Source organism: Natator depressus, chromosome 14 (genome assembly GCF_965152275.1).
Source record: "Natator depressus isolate rNatDep1 chromosome 14, rNatDep2.hap1, whole genome shotgun sequence".
In the NCBI taxonomy this organism is placed as follows: domain Eukaryota; kingdom Metazoa; phylum Chordata; order Testudines; family Cheloniidae; genus Natator; species Natator depressus.
In genome coordinates this window covers 1,025,311-1,045,535 of record NC_134247.1, presented here as the reverse complement: position 1 = coordinate 1,045,535, position 20,225 = coordinate 1,025,311, and the positions used below count along the sequence as shown (strand labels likewise).

Here is a 20,225-nt window from a genome sequence, read left to right as displayed (position 1 = left end):
GGCTTTGCAGTGACTTAGGCTGAAAACGGCCCCTTGATCCAGTGACGCCCATGCTTAATTGGAACTTCACCATGGCAAGAACACTGAGTCACGTCCAAAGTCCAACAGGCCATTCCCCAGAAGCGAGCAGTCTCTGTTGGAAACCAGGTGAGGAGTGTGCAGTCCTGCCTCCTTGCTCTGGATTGCTCCCCACCCTACTCCCAGACCTAGTCACTCCACTTCCCCGTCACTACACTCTGCATTTCCTGGCCTAGCCCCTTACCTGCTGTGTAACTGAGTCATTGCCCAGCGTTTACTGGAAGAGGAAGCTGCAGGGAAGGCAGAGTGTGTGATGAAGGAAGCTTTGGAGAGGAGAGGGGAGCCAGCAGGCAGAGCTGACCATGTTCCCAAGTCCAGGACCAGTAACGGGAAGCGGCTGCTCTCAGTGACGGTAAATCAGATCGCAGAGATTAGAGGCCTTTCTGCCTAATCACAGGCAGCTCGAAGTTGGAGGACAAGTTACTGGAACAAAGAGGAAATAGAGGCAGTAAATAAAGAGAAACTGTTAACATATGGCCTCTGTGTGTGAAAAACGTCTGTGTGAAGGTCTGTTTATGGCTCAGTCACTCACTTTATGGGGCTGCATGGCACAGACTGCAGCTGGGTGAAGAGAAAAAGGGAAGGATGGGTGTGTCTGTATCTACACCAAGGTCCAGATGGTTGTGCAGTGTGCAGGTGGGTATGCTAGGGGTTTGGACAGTAGCAGCAGTGTGTACTTATGCAAGATGGGGTGTATGGCTGTGTAGGGGGGGTACAGCTTTGCAGAGGAGGCTCTGCTGGTGTGTGAGTACAGCTGTACACAGGGGCGCTGGAACAATTTGTATAGTGGGGGTGCTGAGAGCCATTGAACCAAACTGTAAACCCTGGATATGATGGAACCACTTCAAGTCAGGGATGCGGCAGCACCCCTAGCTCCAGCACCTATGTGTGGGGGCAGGGTGCCTGTGCAGAAAGCCCATTAACGGGAGGAAGGGGTCTGCGCTGTAGGGGGGACAAACTGGGGGCCATGCACCATGCTCCCCCCTCCCCCCCATACTGCTCACGGGAATGGCCCAGATAGCACAAACAGAGGGGGAGGTAGACCCCCTCTTGGGCTTGCTCCCTGGCTGGAGACTGACCAGTACCAGGGCTGGGGAGTGACTCTCTGAAGACAGGTTTCAGAGTAGCAGCCGTGTTAGTCTGTATTTGCAAAAAGAACAGGAGGACTTGTGGCACCTTAGAGACTAACACATTTATTTGAGCATAAGCTTTTGTGAGCTACAGCTCACTTCCACTGTGTGCATCCGATGCAGTGAGCTGTAGCTCACGAAAGCTCATGCTCAAATAAATTGGTTAGTCTCTAAGGTGCCACAAGTCCTCCTTTTCTTTTCTCTTCTCTGAAGACAGTGCTGGTATAGGCCCAGCTCCAAGGGCTGCCCTGACCTGGGGAATGGCCCCATGTGCTATGATAGCATTCGTCCTGCCCTCCTCCCTGGAACCACTGACCCCAAGAGGGCCTGGCAGGGGCCAGGCTCTGGGCTTCCGCAGCAGACATGCTGGGGTTTATTGGATCCTGGTGCCCAGAGCCATATCAGGGACATCTCTCCACATGTCAGGCAGGTTCTGGCACTGAACCTGCCCCCTCCTGGGGGGCTGCTACAGACCTCATGACTGTGACCGAGTAGACATCTGCAGGGAGTGCATGGCTCTCAGCTGTGCTGCTGCACTCAGCCAGCTCACAGGGCTCCCCAGGGACCAACCCCTGGCCCTTTCTGCTCTATGCAGGTTCTTACAGCCGTCCACTGCTCCAGGACACAATCACAGAGCCCCTTGGCGGACCCAGCTTCTCCTGCCCATCATATAAGCAATGTCTAGTCTGAGTCCCTCCAGTTCCCATCTGGGCACTGCCTCCCCCTTTGGCCCTGGGGGGGCCAAGGAGGGAGACCCCATGCACAGGACAGCTGAAGTCCCAGCGTTCCTCACCGACACAGCCAGACAAAGTCTTCACTCACTGCAGGCACTCCCCCTCCGCTGCCCTGGGGATGGCACAGCCACTCTCTCCCTGCCACAGCCCAAGCAAGAGGAGTCAGTTGGGGGATTTCACCGGGGCCTTGGAACCTGTCCTGAGAAATGGCCTCCCTCCCAGTGTGGACCTGTAAAGCATGTGCATGAGCATGTGCCTGGACACCCGTCAGCACACAGGCCACACAGAGCCATTCTCCTGGCAAGGCTGGAGTGGGATGGGAACAGAGCGGAAAAGGCTCATGGTGGTGCAGGACACAGCCTTTCTGAGCCATGCACATAGTGACTTTTGTGTGTGCAGCGTGTTGGTTTTGTCAGGGGACCAAGAGTCCTGTAGAGCCTCGGAACAAAGGGGGAGGAGATTTTATATCGATCTCCATACAACCCGTTTACCCGCCTGTGCGCCAGCCATATTGAGCATTAGACTCCAGTGCAGAGGGCTGTAACTGCCAGGCTGGGCTCAGATTCCCAGCAGCAAAGGTCACTGCTTTGGTTTCCTGTTAGCAGCTGTAGCAGCGTGACAAGAATAATTACAATTAAATAAATATGTTTCTGTGTGTGCACAGAAAAGGCACAAAGGTTGGATTCACACTGCCCAACTCCCTGGAGACCAGTGCCGACCCACAGTATGTGAGGAACATGCCCGCTCTGACCCAGGGATCTCTTCTGGAGCCGGCAAACACCCGGTGGAGGAGTCACCCCCAGAAAGGGACTAGGGGCTGGGGCAAAGGAGCCTGAGGGAGCTGCAGATTCAGAGCACCAAGGTGACTGTGAGAGTGCCGGGGAGGAGAACAGCACAAACCAGCCATGTTCAGCCTGAGTGTCCCCTTGCTCATTCCCTTCCTGTGGCAGCCCTGCCATTGCCATAGTGGGGCCAGGATCAGGAGGCAGTGAGAGCACAAGTGGGACTTCAGCCGGCAGGGGCAGAGGGAGCTTCCCAGAGACAGGGACGGGTTCACTGGGGTCAGGACAGGATAGCAGGGAGGGCACCTGGGAATGAGGGCCCTTACTTGATTTCTTTAGCCACTGGCATAGGGCAGCTCTCCCTCCCCTCCCCTAGCCAGGTCCCCGGCACCAAACACACGTGCAGAACGGGGGACATGCTGATGGTCTGCAGCCAAGGGGGCCAGAGAAGGAGTTCCCCTCCCTGCTGGGGATGGAGCAGGGTGATAGTACCAGACACATGAGTCAGACCCTGCCTCTGTCCCTGCCACAGGTACTCTTACACTTGGCCAGAGAGACACCTGCAGAGTAATTGTCTTTGGGTGTCAGCAAATGGCATCAAGCAGTCAGTAACATCAGAACATGTCCCCTGGGGACAGTAACCCGCACGTAAGCCACACCCCTTGCAGACTTCATCCGCCTCCCACTCCTGCCACGGGCAAACCTCACATGGACAAAGCGTGCCAATGCTGCACTTGGAACTGGGCTGCAGATTCCTGCATCTCCTCACCCATGCTTTGCCCTAGGAGGGCCTTGGCTTGCCAAGGGATCAGAGTTAGCCCAGCTCATATCCCTGCCCTTGATTAGCCAGGCATCCCCACTGCTCCAAGAAACCTGCATCAAAAGAAACACCGGCAGCCCTAACAGCCCAGCGCGTCAGGGGACTCGTCCTCCCGGCAGCGGCTCAGCGACAGGCCGCCTTCGAATGCGAGCTCTTCGGGGCAGAGGCCGCTCTCCCGCTGTGTCTGCACGGCCCCTGCCTGGACGGGGCCACCGCTCCGGGACATCACGGGCTGCATTTGGGGCCTGCGGTCAGAGCCGAGCTGCCTCAGGCCCGCTCGAAACCTCGCCCGGCTGGCGCCACCTGCCTCCCCAGGCACCTGCATGCCGCGGCGGCCCGCAGGCCTGGCCCAGAGACCCGGGTGGGGCGGGCAGAGCTGCCCCGCACGGCCCCGGCCGGTTCTGCAGGAGCCAGTGCGCTTGGGACCTACGACGACACCTAACCGTGGACGTCCGCTCGTTCCCAGGCTCTGCGCCCGCGCCGGGGGCTCCGCCCGGAGCCGCCCCGGGCTACGACCCCCTCGGGCAGCCCCACAGCGGAGGGGCCGGGAGCCCCCAGGCGGGGGGGTAAGGGGGGGAGAGCCAGCCGGGAGGGCGGGGCGCCCGGCAGACCCCGCCCCCGGCCACGCCCCCTGGGCGCTGGGTTCCAGCCCCGGCCGGGAGGGGGCTGCGGTTCCCAGGATGCCCTGCGGCCGGCACGGGGCGGCACCGCTGCCGCAAGGCATGCTGGGCCCTGTAGTCCAGCTGGGCGTAGGGGGGCGATGCTGCGGCTGCTTCGCGTGGGTCGCGCCGCCGGGCGGGGGGGGGCGCTCGCTCTGCAAGCCCCCCCCGCCCCACGGCGCACCGGGGCGACCGGGCGTCCCTGCAAGGGGGGAGGCCCCGACCCGGCCAGGCCCGGCCCGGCCGATGGGTGCGTGGGGGGGGGCTGGGCGCAGTGGGGGGGAGAAGCCCGGGGGGCGGGGGATTAGAGGCTTGGGAGAGGTGGGGGGCGAGGGGAGAGGGCGTGGAGGGGGAGAGGCTGGAGGGAGCAGGGGGGGAGGCCAGGGGGAGAGGAGTGCGGGGGGGAGGCCTGGGGGGGCAGGGGAGCAGGGGGGGAGAGGGCAGGGGGAGAGGAGTGCGGGGGGGAGGGAGCAGGGGGGAGGCCAGGGGGAGAGGCCTGGGGGGGCAGGGGAGAGGAGTGGGGGGGGGAGAGGGCAGGGGAGCAGGGGGGGAGGAGTGCGGGGGGGGAGAGGAGTGTGGGGGGGGGAGGGAGCAGGGGGAGAGGAGTGCGGGAGGGGAGGGAGTGGGGGGGGAGGCCAGGGGGAGGGAGCGGGGGGGGAGGCCAGGGGGAGAGGAGTGCGGGGGGGGAGGAGTGCGGAGGGGGGAGAGGGCAGGGGAGCGGGGGGAGGCCAGGGGGAGAGGAGTGCGGGGGGGGGAGAGGGCAGGGGGAGAGGAGTGCGGGGGGGGAGGCCAGGGGGAGAGGAGTGCGGGGGGGGAGGGAGCGGGGGGGGAGGCCAGGGGGAGAGGAGTGCGGGGGGGGAGGAGTGCGGAGGGGGGAGAGGGCAGGGGAGCGGGGGGAGGCCAGGGGGAGAGGAGTGCGGGGGGGGGAGAGGGCAGGGGGAGAGGAGTGCGGGGGGGGAGGCCAGGGGGAGAGGAGTGCGGGGGAGGAGGGAGCAGGGGGGGAGGCCTGGGGGGGCTGGCCCAGCCAGGCCATCACAGACATTGCCTAGCCTGCCCATTCTTCTCCAAGCTGGTTGTGCTCTCCCACCCCAGCCCCTCGCCGCTGGCCCCGCACAGCTGGGGGGCCCAGCCCCATGTGGTGGATCTGCGCAGCGACACAGTGACCCGGCCCAGCGCGGAGATGAGACAGGCCATGGCCCAGGCCGAGGTGGGGGATGACGACTATGGGGAGGACCCGACGGTCAATGGTGAGGCCTGGGGGCAGCGCTGTGGTGACCGTGCCCCTTGCCTGGGCGCTGATGGGCCCCGATGACTGAGACACCTCCACGCAGAGCCAGAGAGTGGGCTGCCCTGGCCCCCCCCGCAGACCCCTGCTCCCACAGACGTGCCCAGCCCCAGGGTGGGGCCAGCCCTCCCCTCTGCAGGTAGCCGGGGTGGGTCACAAGCAGGACAACACAGTGGCAGCAGCTGTGGGGAGCCCAGAGCGGAACCGCACGGAGAGGAGGGGCCGGGGGAGGGCAGGGGTGTAGGGCAAGGGGGCCGAGCATCAGCTTCCAGGAACAGATCCCATGGGGCTGTGAACTCGGGCTCCCCCTCCCCCACACATCAGGGGGGGCAGATGCTGCTTCTGCAGGGGCTTCCTTGTACACTTTCGAAGTCTGGTCATGAGCAGAACGAGTGCCCAGCCCCTCCCTTCTCCTGCCAGGGCTGGGGCAGGGACCCACTGAACCCCGAGCAAATCACCTGCCAGGGCAGCAGGGGTCAATGCAGTGGGTCTCGGCCAAGCTGGAGGGCTCCAGTGTGACAGGAACCCCCTGCTCGGTGCCTGTGCTGCCCCCACCCCAAAGGGCACACGGATTCTGTGAGCTGCCCCACTTGTTGCTGCCGTGAGGGGCACGTTGCTGGCACGTTCTCTTGTTAGCATGCCGCCCCAAGTGCTAATGACCCACCCCCCCCACCCCCGCGCGCACACCTGTGACTCTTTCCATGCAGAGCTGCAGCACTTGGCCGCCCAGCTCCTAGGAATGGAGGAGGCTTTGTTTGTGCCAACGTCGACCATGGCAAACCTCATTGCTGGTGAGTCCCGTGGGGTGGGCAGACCAGCACAGCGCTGGCTGGCTACGAGCCAGCTGCCAGGCTCTTCCATAGCACCCCCTGCACAGCGGCTTGGCAAGTGGCTCTTGGCTGCCACGGGCCTGGGAAGTGTGTCTCTGCCAAAGTAAAGCTTCAGCCCCAGCCTCTCCCAGCAGGGGGTGCTGTGGGGGGCGGGGCAGGCAGGAGCCCTGACTGTGGGGGGAGCCCCCAGCTACTCCCGCCCCAGCCTGTCCCAGCAGGGGGTGCTGTGGGGGGTGGGGCAGGCAGGAGCACTGATGGTGGGGGGGAGCCCCCAGCTACTCCCACCCCAGCCTGTCCCAGCAGGGGGTGCTGTGGGGGGCAGGGCAGGAGCACTGACGGGGGGGTGGGGGGAAGCTCCCAGCTAATCCCGTCCCAGCCAGTTGCAGCAGGGGCTGCTGTGGTGGGCAAGGCAAGCACCAGTTGTTCAGGGGCAGCCGGGACTGTTTCAAGTGCCCCTGTGGTTGAGCGATGGGGTGGCCAGTCCCTGGCCCCAGGGGCTCGGTCAGCAGCTGGCTTTTGTGGCAGCTGCTCCCCAGGAGACAGGGAGGCACACGGCACATCTTGGTGAAGGGGAATGCCAAAGCAGCCCCTGCTGGGCCCACAATCTGCCTGTCTGTGGGGCCAGAGCCCTGCTGCTTTGTGCCCCACACGGCTCGGCCCCCTGGAACTGCTCCTGACGTGCTCCCCCGAGTCTGTCTACCAAGGCCCCACCCATCCCCCTTCACTGCCCTCTCTTGTCCCAGTGATGTGCCATTGCCGGTGCAGGGGGGCTCAGCTGCTCGTCGGGAGGGAGGCCCATCTGCACGTCTTCGAACAGGGAGGGGTTGCTCAGGTATGCGGTGCGCTTGGGCCCGGCTTGGGCACCCTCCTCCGGCTCAGGAAACCCCAGGGCACTGCCCTGTCGCCTCAGGGCAGCTTTGGATGGTCTGGAATGGGTGGGTCAGATTCTGATCCCGTTTGGGATTCCCAGGTGGGGAGCGCTGCCCCAAACCCTCCTGGCATGGAGGGAAGGGCCAAGGGATGCACGAGGAGCATCCCCCACCTCTGCATGGTCCCAGCTGGGGAGAGTCTTGTACGCTCACTGCCTGGGCAGGGCCACGCACACACACTGTGTCTGTCGTGAGCAGGGGAACAGAGCGGGGTCAGAACCCCAGCAGGGCCTGAATCTCAGAAACAAATCCCCATGTGGCTGCTGTCCCGGTGTCTGCATGTGCGCGGATGGCCTGGTGTGGGGCCAGAGGCCTTGCCCTTGCCCCATCGCTCTAACATGGAGGGGGGCAGGTGTCTCTAGTGGAGGGGGTGTGGGACGGGGCCACAGGGGGGCAGCACTGGGCCAAGTTCTCAGGCAGGTCACAGCAGGACTGTGAATCCTGGCCAGCTGCTGCCCCCCTGTGGCCACTCGCAGCAGCAACCGTGGGGGAAAGAATGCCCTGCCAGGCTTTGCCTGAGGAGCTCTGTGTTCCCCCGCCCCGGGGTGCCTGGCTGTCCCCTGCCCCACCCCCTCGGCCTCTGGTGCTTCAGGCCTTTACCAAGGCTCCGGCTTTTCTTGGCTTGCTGTTAAATGAGCGGTCATGGGGCTGGTTCTGTGCAAACCCAGGGCTCAACCCCTCACTCGGGTGACGTGCTCAGCAGCCGCAGGCCATGGCAGAAGGCCACACTGCGGGTAGCATCAGGGTGCAAGGGCTGAGCACAGGAATCCCGGGAACACCCTAGGCTGGGACAGATGCGGGAGATGTGGGATGGAGATGTAGTGGGGGTAGGATAGGTTTGGAGCAGGGGTGGGGCGGGGACACCTTGGAGTTATATTTGGAAGTGAGCCATGGTCAGATGTTTCTTTTCCACTCTGGTGAACATGGCTCGCTGGGACAGAGTGTGGCTTTGGGTGCCCTCGGGCCTGCCCACACTCACCATGCTGTCCCGGGCATAGGTAGCTGGGGTCCATTCCCAGGTGCTGCAGGATCTGCCAGATGGCACCTTGGACCTCGACGAGCTGGAGTCGACAGTCCGTGCGGGTTATGGCAGCCAGTACCACCCTCGCTCAGTGCTCATCTGCCTGGAGAACACCCACAACTCTGCAGGGGGCCGGGTGCTCCCCCTTGCCTACCTCAGGGAGGTGCGTCTCACAGTCCACGAGTGTGCTGTTCTCAGCGCAGCCCGTCCCGCTGCCTGCCTCCTGTAGCTGGCAGGAGAAGCTTCCTGCTGGGCGGCACCACCGGCCCTGCCCTCAGCCCCAAGCGCCATCCTGGGCTCCTGGTCTAGTGGTTCAAGAGCCAACTCCTGCCCCGCCTGCTAACTCAGAGCAGCTGGGCCAACTGCCCTCTGTGCCCCATATCACAGGGGTGCGCTGGCTGGGGATGCAGCCACCCACGTGTGCTCGGCCCCAAAGGCAGGGCCCTATCTGAGACTGAGTGGCTGGGCTGGGTGTTGAGGGCGGGGTGGGGCAGCAGGCGACACAAAGCCACAGCCTTGCCGTGGGCCCTGAGTCCAGCCTCTGGCAGCTCTCTGGGGCTCCGCATCCAGCTGCTTCCGCTGGCCCCGGCCTCACCACGTTCTCCTCTCCAGGTGCGCCTGCTTGCTGACCGCTACAGGCTGCACATCCACATGGACGGGGCACGGCTGATGAACGCAGCTGTGGCCCAAGGCATTGCCCCGGCTCAGATCACCCAGCACTGCGACTCCGTCTCCCTCTGCTTCTCCAAGGTGCGTCTGGAGACGGGGGATGCAGGGAGGGTGACACACCATGGAGCAGGTCCCCAGGGCCAGCTGGGAGGGGCATGAGGCAGCTCCCGGGGGAGCCCACTCTGGGACAGGCAGCAGATACCCAGGAGTCAGGGTGGGAGGCCCCTTTGGGGCACGGGGTGGTTCCCTCGGGGGCCGGCTCTGACTTCCTCTCTTGGCAGTGCAGGGGCTGGGTGCCCCGGCCGGAGCGCTGGTTGCTGGGTGCAGAGAGTTCGTGGCAGAGGCCTGGCGCATGCGGAAGCTGCTTGGTGGAGGGATGCGCCAGGCAGGGGTGCTGGCGGCAGCTGCCCGCGTAGGGCTGGAGCGCATGGAGGAGACGCTGCAGAGAGACCACAGCAACGCCCGCAGCTTCGCCCAAGGTGCCTGCAGGTGCCCTGCTCCAGAAGCGAGGCCAAGGGCTTTGTGCCTATGGGTGGGGGAGGGGGTAGGCTGGACCCTGCTGGGCAGGAGCCCAGGACACATTGCCCCTGGCTCGGGGAAGCTGAGGTTGGCCCAGTTCAGTCAGGGATAACCCTGGTGTCCTGGCCCCATCCTCCTCTTTGTCCCTCAGCACGTGCCTGGCTCAGGCCTGGGAGCTCAGCTTGGGCACAGAAAGACTGTGGAGTTTGCCTGCCCTGGGAGGGTAAGGGATCCAGCTAGGGGCTCCCAGGAGGGTCAAAAGGGGAACCTGGTGCCTTCCCTGCAGCTCCCCCGGCCCCATCTCCTGTGAGCAGAGGAGGGATGGGCCCCTCACTGTTTTACCCCAGGGGCTGCAGAATCCCTCTGTGCCGTTTGGGGTGAGCCTGGCACTGGTACAGGCACAGCCTAACAGCATGTGTCCTTCACCCCCAGGCGTCTTGGAGCTTGGCTCGCCCATCTGCTCCGTCGACCCTTCGGCTGTGGAGACCAACATGGTGCTGGTGAAGGTGGCTGTGCCCTGGCTGTCCCCGGAGAAGCTGTGTGAGCGCATGCAGGCGGTGAGCGAGGAGGAGGTGGCTGAGACAGGGCGTGCTGTCAGCGTGCGGCTGTTCCCGTGGGCCGCGTGCTCCCTGCGGGCTGTCTGGCACTGTGACGTCTCCGCACAGGACACCCAGCTGGCAGCCAACAAGCTGAAATTTGTGGCCGAGCAGTGCAGGCGGGAGCGAGGTGCTGCACCCTAGAGCGGGCAGGAGGGGTGCACCCAGGCCAGACAGGAGACTGCCCCTGCCTCTGCCCTTCGGAGCCCAGGGCTGCCAAGCCAGGATCGAACGTCCCAGCGCGAGCTGGGGGCCCAGCCTGCCCAGCGCCTCCTGCCCAGCAGGATGCCACTGGCCGGCCACCCACATGGGAACCACAGCCACTCGGCCCACGTGGCCGGCTCCAGCCACAGTGCAGCGGAGCCGGGGCTTGCCTGTCTGGGCCAGCCCCACTCGGGGAATGGAGCCAGCCAGGGCCATGGCAGTGGGAGTTAAACGGGGCATGGCCCGTGTGGTTGCATTACCCAGCCCGATGACTGAGCCATGCCGGGCTGCACTGCCCCTAAGCCTCCTGCTCACCTGTCTACACTTCACCGGCCCAGCCAGAAGCTGCTCACTGCTCCAAACACAGGAGCAGGCCTTCCCCACGCTGCCAGAGACCTCTGTGGATGCAGAGCTGCTGCCAGTTGAATCAGGGCCTTGGCCCCTCTTCCCACAATGCCTCTGGAGGTATCCCACAATCTAGTGTGACAGCTTCCCAGGGGCCTGGGGCAAGGCCGGGAGCCGCGGGATCCCTGCCCATAGGGATGTGCGCTATGGGCCCTGCACACCGGGCAGCGTGACCAACAGCTCTAGGATTCCTGGGTGCCCGCTACACCCAGGGAACGTGTGAGGACCTACGCCCTGGAGCCTGGCAGCTGGGCTCCAGGCTCTGGAGTCTGCTGTAGAGGATGCAGGGCTGGAAGCGCTGGTGCAGCGTGCTTTGCTCAGTGCCTTTGCTGGCGCAGCAGGTTTGCACCCGTTGGTTGCTGGAGCTGACAGCCAGTCCCCTCAGCTGCCAGCTGGGCAGCTTCCTTCAGGCACTGAATCCCGCTGTGCCTCCTGGGCGCACGTGACCCCATGCCCCCGGATCTGCAGCCTGCCTGTGGGCTCTGGCTGGAGTTTAAGGTGTTGGTCATGACCCACAAGCCCTAAATGGCCCGCCTGAGGGATTGACCCTGCCCATGCGGTGCTGCCACAGCTGGGTCCGAGTGATACGCGGGGCGGGGGGTGGCAGGGCATTCTCCATGCGGGTACTGGGCCCCTGGAACGTGCTATGAAGCAGCCCACCGGGGGGCATGCTGAGAGAGCCCTGGTGTAAGGGGGCAGGGCTGGGGCACCCTACGATGGAGTCTCTGCAGTTCCTGGTTGAATGCTCCCTTTCCTGGGGCTGGCTGCAGTTGTGGGTTGATGTCGGGGCGCCTGGAGCCTTGGGGAGGCTGCTCTACTTCCCTATGGCTAAATAAAGAGCGAGCTCCTGGCCTGGCTTAGGGGTTTGTCTACTAAGGCTATGTTAGTGCAGGGCCCCAGCTGGTCAGGAGCGCACTGCACCGTGGCTGCCGAAATTCAGTTTCTTCAGCAAGAGACGCCACTGCGCTGCAGCAGGGGATGGGGCATACAGAGAGGGGTTCTGGGTGGTGCTCAGCCCTGCTCCTTCCCAGGCCGGGAGATCCAGCACCTGGGGACAAGGCAGTGCTGCAGCAGCCCCTGGGGCAGAGGGGTGGCTGCAAGGCCGTGCAGGCAGAGGCTGGGCCTCCAGCTCTCTCAGCCCCCAGGGGTTGTGGTAGCCTGGGGCCTGGGAGGGGTGGGAGGCTCCAGGGACAGACAGGTGCTAGCTATGGACTCAGAGAGGAACCTTTTATTGGGACATGCTGGACAGAGGACAGGAGGCCAGATGCTCTGGCAGTGGGAGGGCGGCTGAAGCAGTGGCAGCCCTGGCAGCAGGGGGCTGTGGCAGGCTGCAAGCAGAGAAGCCTCAGGCTGGGGCTGGCTGCCCGTTGGCCCTGCTTCCTTCACCCAAGGCTTGGCCCAGCTCTGACGGGTGCTCTGCTGTCCAGGTCTTCCACGAGCCATGGCTGAGCATGGTGCAGCGGCCCTGTGTTCTCACCTTGTCTCCATCGTTCTCCCTGCAGCTGCCTGGCTCTGTGTGGGGAGGGTGTAGGCCCCCTCTAACAGGCTGGCCTCCATCGTAGCCAGGGTCCATTGGATCGAGGGGAGCTGGCCGCCAGGTCCATCCCCAAGTCACTGGCTCAGTCCCAAGAACTCAGGGAATCCAGGCTGTAGCCAGCAGCACCAGGGGGTGGAGGGTCAGTCTGGGCCTGCTGCTGTGGGGCTTTAGCCTCTGCCCACTACCCTCCCAGCAGCAGGGACTGCAATGCAGGGGGCCTGCAGCTGGGTGCGTGGGGCACGGGGTGGCAGAAAGGTCAGTCCCAAAGAAGCTGCAGATGGCGGAGCGCTGGGGTGTCCCTGCCCATCTCCCTGCGGCTCAGATGGCCACGGAGCGTGTGGCTTGCTGCAGGCTGAGGAGCCGGGCAGCGAGGAGGAGGAGGGAGCCGGCCAGCACCTCAGTGCTGAAGGAGAGCCAGGCCAGTGCCATGGACCAGCCAAAGCTGATGCGGACGTGGTCAAAGTCCTGCTGGTTGTACGTGCGGACGGTCTCGGCGAAGGCCGCCCCAGAGTAGCTGATGTAGACGCTGATCCCCGACAGTGTCAGCAGGCCTGCGAGAGGCAGAGAAGGCAGGGCTCGGTGCTGGCCTGGGGCCCTGGCCAGGTCCACCACAGCCGCGATTGGGCCAGTCTGGTGCCATGGCAGCAGCACAACTGGGAACGGTTTTGGGGGCCTCACGGTGCAGCCCCCGACTCTTGCTGGTGGCCACTCTGACCATTGTCCAAGCCCTCAGGAAGGTGGACAGGGAACTCACCAGCTGCCTGGGAGTTCCAGGTTCCTTCAGCACCCCACACACCCAGCCCCACGTCTCCAGAGGCGCTGCCCAGAGCTCCCGGGGAGGCTGTGTGGTGCAGGGCACTGATCCCTGCTGGCAGCGCAGCAAACACCAAGGCGGCGCATCCAGGAGCAACAGCTGGCGGCTGCTGCTTTGCCCCCACCTGGCCCCCATCTCTGCCCAGGAGACTGTCTTGTCTGCAGAAAAGTCTGCTGGTGGCTGCATCTGAGAAATGCTGGCTGAGACCCTCCTGACCTGAGCGCTGCCCCCGGCACACGCTGCAGCCCTCCTAGGATTGCAGCCAGCCACCTGCCTAGAGGCTGCAGCTACCCCACTCCGGCCCCTTCGTATGGGTCCCTGTGTGCCCGGAAGCACTGGAAGGTCTCCCCCAATGCGCTGGGAGGGAACCCCAGAGCAGCTCAGCTCTCTGCAGCACAGTGAGCCACGGGATACGTGCCTGGACGTTCTGGGGACCCCACAGGGGCGCAGGGGACCAGCGCGGCTGCAGCACCTTGCACGTGGCTTTGCAGTGCAGCTGCTGCCAGCCAGGCTCAGCGAAGCTGGGGGCTCAGCCGAGGTGAGTGCATGATGGAGCCTCTGTTCTTGTCTGCACTAGGGGGAGTCCTGCCCTGCTGCGGGGGGAGCAACCCCCCGTAACAGACTGGTGCAGCTACCCCAGCGATGGGGGCAGACGCGTGCTGGGGAACGAACGAGAGGAGTCATTGCCCTGGGTTGCCCATTACTGAGCCTTCCAGCTGGGAGACAGCTGGGGGGGCCCAAACAGCCCAGCTCCAGAACGCCTGGCTCCGTTGAGTATGGTGCCCGGGTAGCTCTTTGCCTCTCCCCTCGGTGACATGTGAGGAGCTCTCCCATGGTGCAGCCACACCCGAGGGGTGGGGATGCCTGGGGCAGCCACACGGCCTGGCCCTGTGATCGCAAGCTCCAGAGACCAGCCCGGGACTGGGAAGAGCTGAGGTGGGATTCAAAAGGCCCAGGGAGGGAATGCAGCTGGTACACGCCTCCCATGGCAAAGAACCGGGCCATGGGGCGAATCTCTAATAATGCTCAAAGGGGCACCTAAGTTGCTCCTCTCTGGCCACTTGGCAGCAAATCAGTCACAGCTGAGCTGGTAACAAATGGGAGAGATTCCCTGGCCGTCCTCAGGGCGCCCCCCCACACACACACACCCGGTCACCCCCGGCCCCAGCTGAGGTTCAGGGTCAGGCAGGAATTGCTACGAAGCACGTCTGTTGAGCGACAGGAGCTCAGCAAAGGGAAGTGGGAGATATCTGGCTTCCGGGGGTTACAGTGAGACTCTGCACCTACAGTAGAGAGTCACCCCAGGCTCTGGTGTGGCCCAGAGGGGCAGCTCCCCAGCCCAGTAGCCCCCCCCCCCACCTTGCCAGCAGTCCTGACTGCTCCCGGCACAGCACCGCCAAAGGAGAAGAAAGAAGGGGGTGGGGAGATTTCCCAGCAGAGGAACCGCAGCGTTACAGAGCTCCCTGCACTGGGGTCCTGATGGGGTCCAGTCCCTAGAGAGCGCAGAGCAGCCAGGCCCAGGGAGAGCTGCCCCCACACAGGTCACGTGGCTGGGAGCAGCCACAGAGGGTGGCTTAGCACCATGCCTCTGGTACCAAGCGTGCAATCTCGCGCCCAGCACTCTCGCCTGACGCCGCTCACGGCGCGGCCCTGGGTTGTATACCTGGCACATTGCTGCCGTCACAGCAAAAAGCTTCCCGGTTATTCACTCTCCTTTGGCCGCAGAGGGGCCAGGACCAGTGCAGAATCCGGCCGGCAGCGCTGAAACGCAGCCAGTGGGGAGCAGGCCTGGCCAGGACAGCCGCCCCCCAGCCAGCCTGGAGCGAGACAGGGCTCTGGGCACGGCACATGGGGTGAGGGAGAGACCAAGGATAGGCAGGGAGGCACAGACATCCCAGGCCAGGGCCAAAGAGAGCACCTACTGGTGAGGGGTGAAGAGGCCAGCCCTGCCCCAAGGTGATGAGACAGGCAGTGCCAGGCTCTCTGCCTGCATCAGGCTCCCTCAGTTTCCATCCCCCCAGTGCCAGGGCAACAGAGCACCAGAGGCCCACACTGGTCTGTCTCTGCGTGTCCCCTCAGGTGAGGCTCAGCAGGGAAAGGGGGGTCCCAGCCCCAAACCCCCACCTTCCCCTCAGCCAGCAGGTGCCCCTCCCTCTCCTGCCATGATGCAGGTGCGAGGATGGGTCCAAGGGAGAATTCAGATCACAGTCCAAAAATGTGCTTAATTTAGAGGCTGGGCAGCAGCTCCCTGTGAGAGCTGGGGGCAGGACTGGGCAGCCCGAGAGCTCATCCCCAACTACTGGCAGAGAACCCGGCAGCTGGCCCTGGCCCCACACTGGCCCCACCGGTGTCGCTTAGCCCTGATAGGCATGAGTGCGAACAGGAGGGGTTACTAAGCCAATCCTGCGAGACCCACAAACTACCCTCTCCCACCAGGGGGCCCGCATGCTTCTCTCCTGCTCAGGCTGAAAACCTGAACTCCCCCCAGCAGGAGCCAGTCGGTGCTCAGGACTCTGGTTCTATTTGTACAGCGCCTAGCGCAAAGGGGGTGCTGCTGATCCACAACAGGGTAAAGAGCAACATGCCACCACCTCTGGCAGAGCCCCTCCCCCACCCAGGGCTGCAGGGGTCCTGCCGTTACCCATGGGCTGGGAACTGAGCTCCCGGTGAGCTCAGGGTCACTTTGCGGCCATTTCCTTGGGTCAGTGGCAGGGGCAGTGTGGCTCCAGGGTGGCCTGTATTGGGCAGGGGTCTGTAGCTCTCTGCTCAGGGAACCCCCCCCGCATTGCAACTCTGTGCCCAGCCCCACATCCCAGCAGCAGCAAGGAGAGAACCCAGGGCCAGAGGCACACCAGCTGGCAGGGCCACAAAGGGAAAATCCAGGGTACTGTCCAAGCACCTTCAGCTTCGCCTGTGCTAGTGAAACCAGGACCCGGCCCTGCCGGCGCGGGGCAGCAGGGCTTGGAGCTGGGCAGGACCCCGCGGTGGAGCCCCCTGAGCAGCGAGTGCGAGAGTGGGAGACGGCTGAAAACCCATCGCAGCCTCAGTGACTCCGCAGCACCTGGGCCCCTGGCTGCTCCCTGCAGGGACTGAGCCCCCGAGAGAGCGTGTGGCCTGCACGTCCCCCCGCCTTGCCCACGCCCGCCGGCCGCAGGCACTCACCTCCCAGCAGCAAGTAGGAGCCTGTGAAGAGCAGCAGCTGGCGGCTTTGTGCCAAGGAACTGACAACGCCACAGATCCAGCCGAGGACGAGGAGGATGAGGCTGAGCGGCAGCATGACCACGAAGGCCCGGTGCATGCCTGCCAAGGACACAGTGAGATGGCCTCCGGAGGCCGCATATGCCCTGGCTTCAGGCTGCTCAGACGGAAGTGGCAGTAACACAGGTCTCTGCCCTGCACTGTGCCCACCAGGAAGGATGAGCCTCAACTGTTCCAGGCCTTGCCCTGGGCACTGGCCTTGCCCTGGGCACTGGCCCCGGCACAGCCCCGTCCTGCTCCCCTTCCTGCAGCCAATGCAGGGACCCAGCACAGAGACACCTGAGTGTGGGTGTCCTGAGCAGAGCCCCCCGTGGAGCAGCACATTGGGCACCCCTCCCCCCCGTGAGCAAGCCCGGGACAACTTCCCTCCTGGGGGCCAGGGCGACTCACAGATAAGATGCTGCAGTGACGCGGGCACCTCTTGGCTCTCGCTCCCAAATGGGTCAATCAGTGGGATGCAGACATTCCTGCCTGGAAAGGAGAGGAGAAAATAAACCAGCCCCCAGCCGGGACATAACGGGGGTCCTCTGGCCTGTGTTATACAGGAGGCCAGATGAGACCATCCTAATGGTTTCATCTGCCTCGAATCTATGACTCTGGAAAGCGGGGTGTGGGGGAGGGGTGAGGAGAGAAGCTCTATGGAGGATTTACAGCCCCCAGGTCAGGGACCCCAACATCCATGGGGATCTGCCGGGGGCCAAGCCAGGGATGGGCGTTGGGACTAAGGGGACAATTTCACTAGTGAGTAGAGAGCTCCCCATGTGGGTGGCATTGCTCAGCTCAGTGAGAGCTCTCAGCAGGGAGCTCAGGGCTGGGGTACAGATGTGGGAGCTGGGGCCTCCTGCACCTGGCTGGGGGTGGACCTGCAGCTGTTAGTTCTGTGTTAGCCAACCGCCCTTCTCTCTGGAGGAGCCTCTGAAATGCAGAGAGCCCCATGCACCCACCCACTCCTCAGAAGCCTTTATGGAGCCTTCCTGCCCCTGTGACAGCAGGAACCCCCCTCCCATGGCGTTCTCTCTGGGATCCCCATGGCCACCTCTGCCCCAGCAGGGCTGGGAACTCCCCAGGGCAGTGCTGTACATGCCAATCATGCCATCACCTCCTCTTCCTGCCCCGAAGCAGGGCTCTTGCCCACTGCAGATACGGAATTCCCTCCCTGCGGAAGGGATGCTCCTGTCTGCCCCATGCCCTGAGAGCAGCTGCAGGCCTGGGTTCTGGAGTTCTGGTCCCAAAGCCACAGGCCCTGTCTGAGGCCAAGCCAGGGCTCTGTGCATGGCCACAGGAGGAGCGAACAGGAAGATGGGGACCTCATGCAGCCAATCCCTGGATGCCATACTCCCCTGACAGGGCACAGCTCCTAGGCAAGGCATGAGAGTGTAGTTCCCTTTTGCCGTGGATGGCTCCTGCAGGAGAGCTCAGTGCAAAGCCAGCACCTGCAGGTGTGTTTGGGGAATTTAGCGTCAGGCTCCAGCCTCCCATGCACACTAAAGTGGCACATGGAGAAGCAGAAACTCTAGCCGCCAGGACCCGGCAGAGCAGCAGTGACTGGATGCAACACCACATGGGACAGTCGTTAATGAACCTCTGACACCCCCTGAGAAGCAGCTGCCCAATAACGAGATCCCAGGCACATGCCCCTCGGCTCTGTGGGGAGGTCTGGCATGTGGCCCACTGGAATGAAAGGCAGCATGAAGGGGCCCTCTGACCTGCCTGGCTGGGGGCACAGCGCCCTGCAAACTGACAGGAGCCCTGGGGAACAGGGAAAGGATCCAGTCAGCAGCAGCCCCTGTGACAGGCCTGCTCTGGGGACAGTAATGAGACACAAGTAATTGCAATGCAAGGTCTGGGAACCAGCAGCAGCAGCCCTGATCCAGAGTACAGCGAAGCGCTGTCTCCTTGGGGCTGTTCTAACAAGCCCCCCTCACCAGTGGGGGCTGCTCCTGCCGGCCCCCACCCCCCAATCCTGGCAAGCAGTGGGAGCTGCCCAGGGTAGGAGACATCTTGCCCTGGGCACAGCCCCTCCCCACATCCCCTGCCAGGTTCCATGCCCCCAGGAGGGACAGGGACATTACAACTGGAAGGCCGCAGCAGCTGGTCACTTCCCTTCCTGGGGCCCTCTGCTCAGCCCCGCTAGCCAAGTGCTTAGCTGCCCTCCGGTCACCACAGGGCAGCAGGACAGGGCTGTGGTGCCAGGTGCGGGACAGTGATGGGCCCAAGGTCACCAAGGCCTGTGGTGGGAGCAGAGAATCCAGGCTCCAGTCCCAGGCTGGCGACTGAACTCCTGGGGAGCAAAGCCCCAGAAAGGCTGGGGGGCCAGTGACTTCCCCAGATAATTATCAGCAATTAAACCAGCTGCTGCTGTCTCCTGGGCCAGGCTCAGGGCAGGAGACGCTGGGAGACCGGCTGAGCGCTGCCCCCCCCCACACACACCTGCCCGATCCGCCCAGGTGCTGGCACCAGGAACGCTGCAGCACCCCTGGCTTGACGTGGTCTCTGTCCCATACAGTGGCTCTCAGCCCCCTCCCACTCCGTACTCATTGTGGCAGCGCCCTGCCGGTCTGCCCCCAGAACCAGGCGCCCCGGTTAGCTCCTCACCTCTCCCCGCAGGGCCCCGGTCCCGTCTGTCTTCCAGCCCGGACCGCAGGCGCGCATGGGAACCAGGGGGGCCGAGCCCAGGGGACCGCGTTCTGCACCCCTGGGCAGGGGGCTTCCCGGACAGGGGAGGCGGGAGCGCCGCAGGGAGGGGGCCGCGGGCAGCTCCCCGCCTGTGTGCTGAGCAGCTGCTCACAGCCGGGCCGGGGAGCCAAGGGGGCCGGGAAGAAGCCGAGGGCCCCCCGCCCAGCTGGCACTGAAGGGCGAGGCGCGCCGGCCCCGAGGCAGGTTCGCAGCTCACACCCAGCGCTCCCGGGGGCGGAACGCCGCGGGGTGCCGGGAGCGCACGCTGTGGGGTGGGGGGGTCAGGGTCACTGCTTCTGGGGAGCTCACGGCAGCGCCGGCCCTCAGCTGCCTCAACGTCCGGAGGCGCGGGAGCCCGGGAGGAGTCTGATGGAGCGCCGATAAATGCGGGGCCCCGGCGGGGAACCGGGGCTGGCAGGGTGGGGGTGCCCGAGCCGACGGCGGGGTCCCGGCGCCCGTTACCTTCGCAGACCCGCCAGAGCCCAGAGTGGGAGCTGAGCGGCTCCGGGTCCCGCGCCGGTTCCACCCGCACCAGGTACCAATAGTCCGACCCGATGGCCGCGGCCAGGAGCCCGAAGCTGAGGGTGCCGCTGAGCGCAGCGCCCAGACACAGGGCGCCCGCGGGCAGCGCGCCTCGCCCCAGCCCCATCCCCGCCCGACCAGCCGCGCCGCTCCTCACCCGGCCCCCGGCCGCAGCGCCCGGGCGCTCTGGGGAGCAGGGGTCCGTGCGCCCCCTCCGGCATCCGGGAGCCTGACACCCCGGCGGGGGCGCTGCGCTGGGGCCGGGCCGTGCAGACCGGCGGGCGCGGACCCTGGGCGCAGGGGGGGCAGCCTGAGCCCAGCACTTCGCACCCCCGAAGCCGATGCCCGCTCGGAGGCTGTCAACCCCCGTGGGAAAGGGTCCCGCGGCTCGGCTCCGCGGGCTGCGACCCCCTCGGCCCCGGTTCAGCGGCCCCCGCGCAAGGTGCACGTGCTGTGGACACGGGAGCCTCCAGGGTCCGGCCAGGCGCCCCCCGCCGTAGGGCACAGAGCGCCCTGCAGCGGCTGGCACTGGACTGCGGGGCCCAGCGTGTGCCCATCCCTCCGCATCGGGCCTGGGCTGCTCTCCCCGGCCCTGAGCTGGCCGCGAACCCCCACCTGCCGTTCACGGGCCGGGCCGGACCTGGAGGAGCGGGAGAGCCGCAGAAAGTGGCCTTGGTGCCCCTCTCCCCAGGGGCTGGAGCTGTGCAGCGCCCGGCAGCCTCTGGCAGCTCGGGGAGGCAGAGCAGAGCCCGAGTAG

The 20,225-nt window shown here is 64.9% G+C and overlaps 2 protein-coding genes across 2 annotated transcripts; one reads left to right on the top strand and one right to left on the bottom strand.

The window, feature by feature from the left end:
* The first annotated feature begins 4,304 nt into the window (after positions 1-4,304).
* LOC141998343 (uncharacterized) lies at positions 4,305-11,600 on the top strand. Its single transcript, XM_074971094.1, has 8 exons — positions 4,305-4,453; positions 5,296-5,450; positions 6,196-6,279; positions 7,062-7,150; positions 8,246-8,431; positions 8,881-9,018; positions 9,224-9,416; positions 9,889-11,600. The coding sequence occupies exons 1-8, from the start codon at positions 4,305-4,307 to the stop codon at positions 10,194-10,196; spliced, it is 1,302 nt and encodes a 433-aa protein (XP_074827195.1). The 3' UTR covers positions 10,197-11,600.
* Positions 11,601-11,906: 306 nt separating this feature from the next.
* Positions 11,907-19,595, bottom strand: TMEM235 (transmembrane protein 235). The gene is made up of 4 exons (XM_074971095.1): positions 19,409-19,595; positions 16,661-16,741; positions 16,175-16,312; positions 11,907-12,749 (listed from the first exon to the last, which is right to left on the bottom strand). Exons 1-4 carry the CDS (start codon positions 19,593-19,595, stop codon positions 12,517-12,519), a joined length of 639 nt encoding a protein of 212 aa, XP_074827196.1. The 3' UTR covers positions 11,907-12,516.
* Between the last annotated feature and the right edge of the window lie 630 nt (positions 19,596-20,225).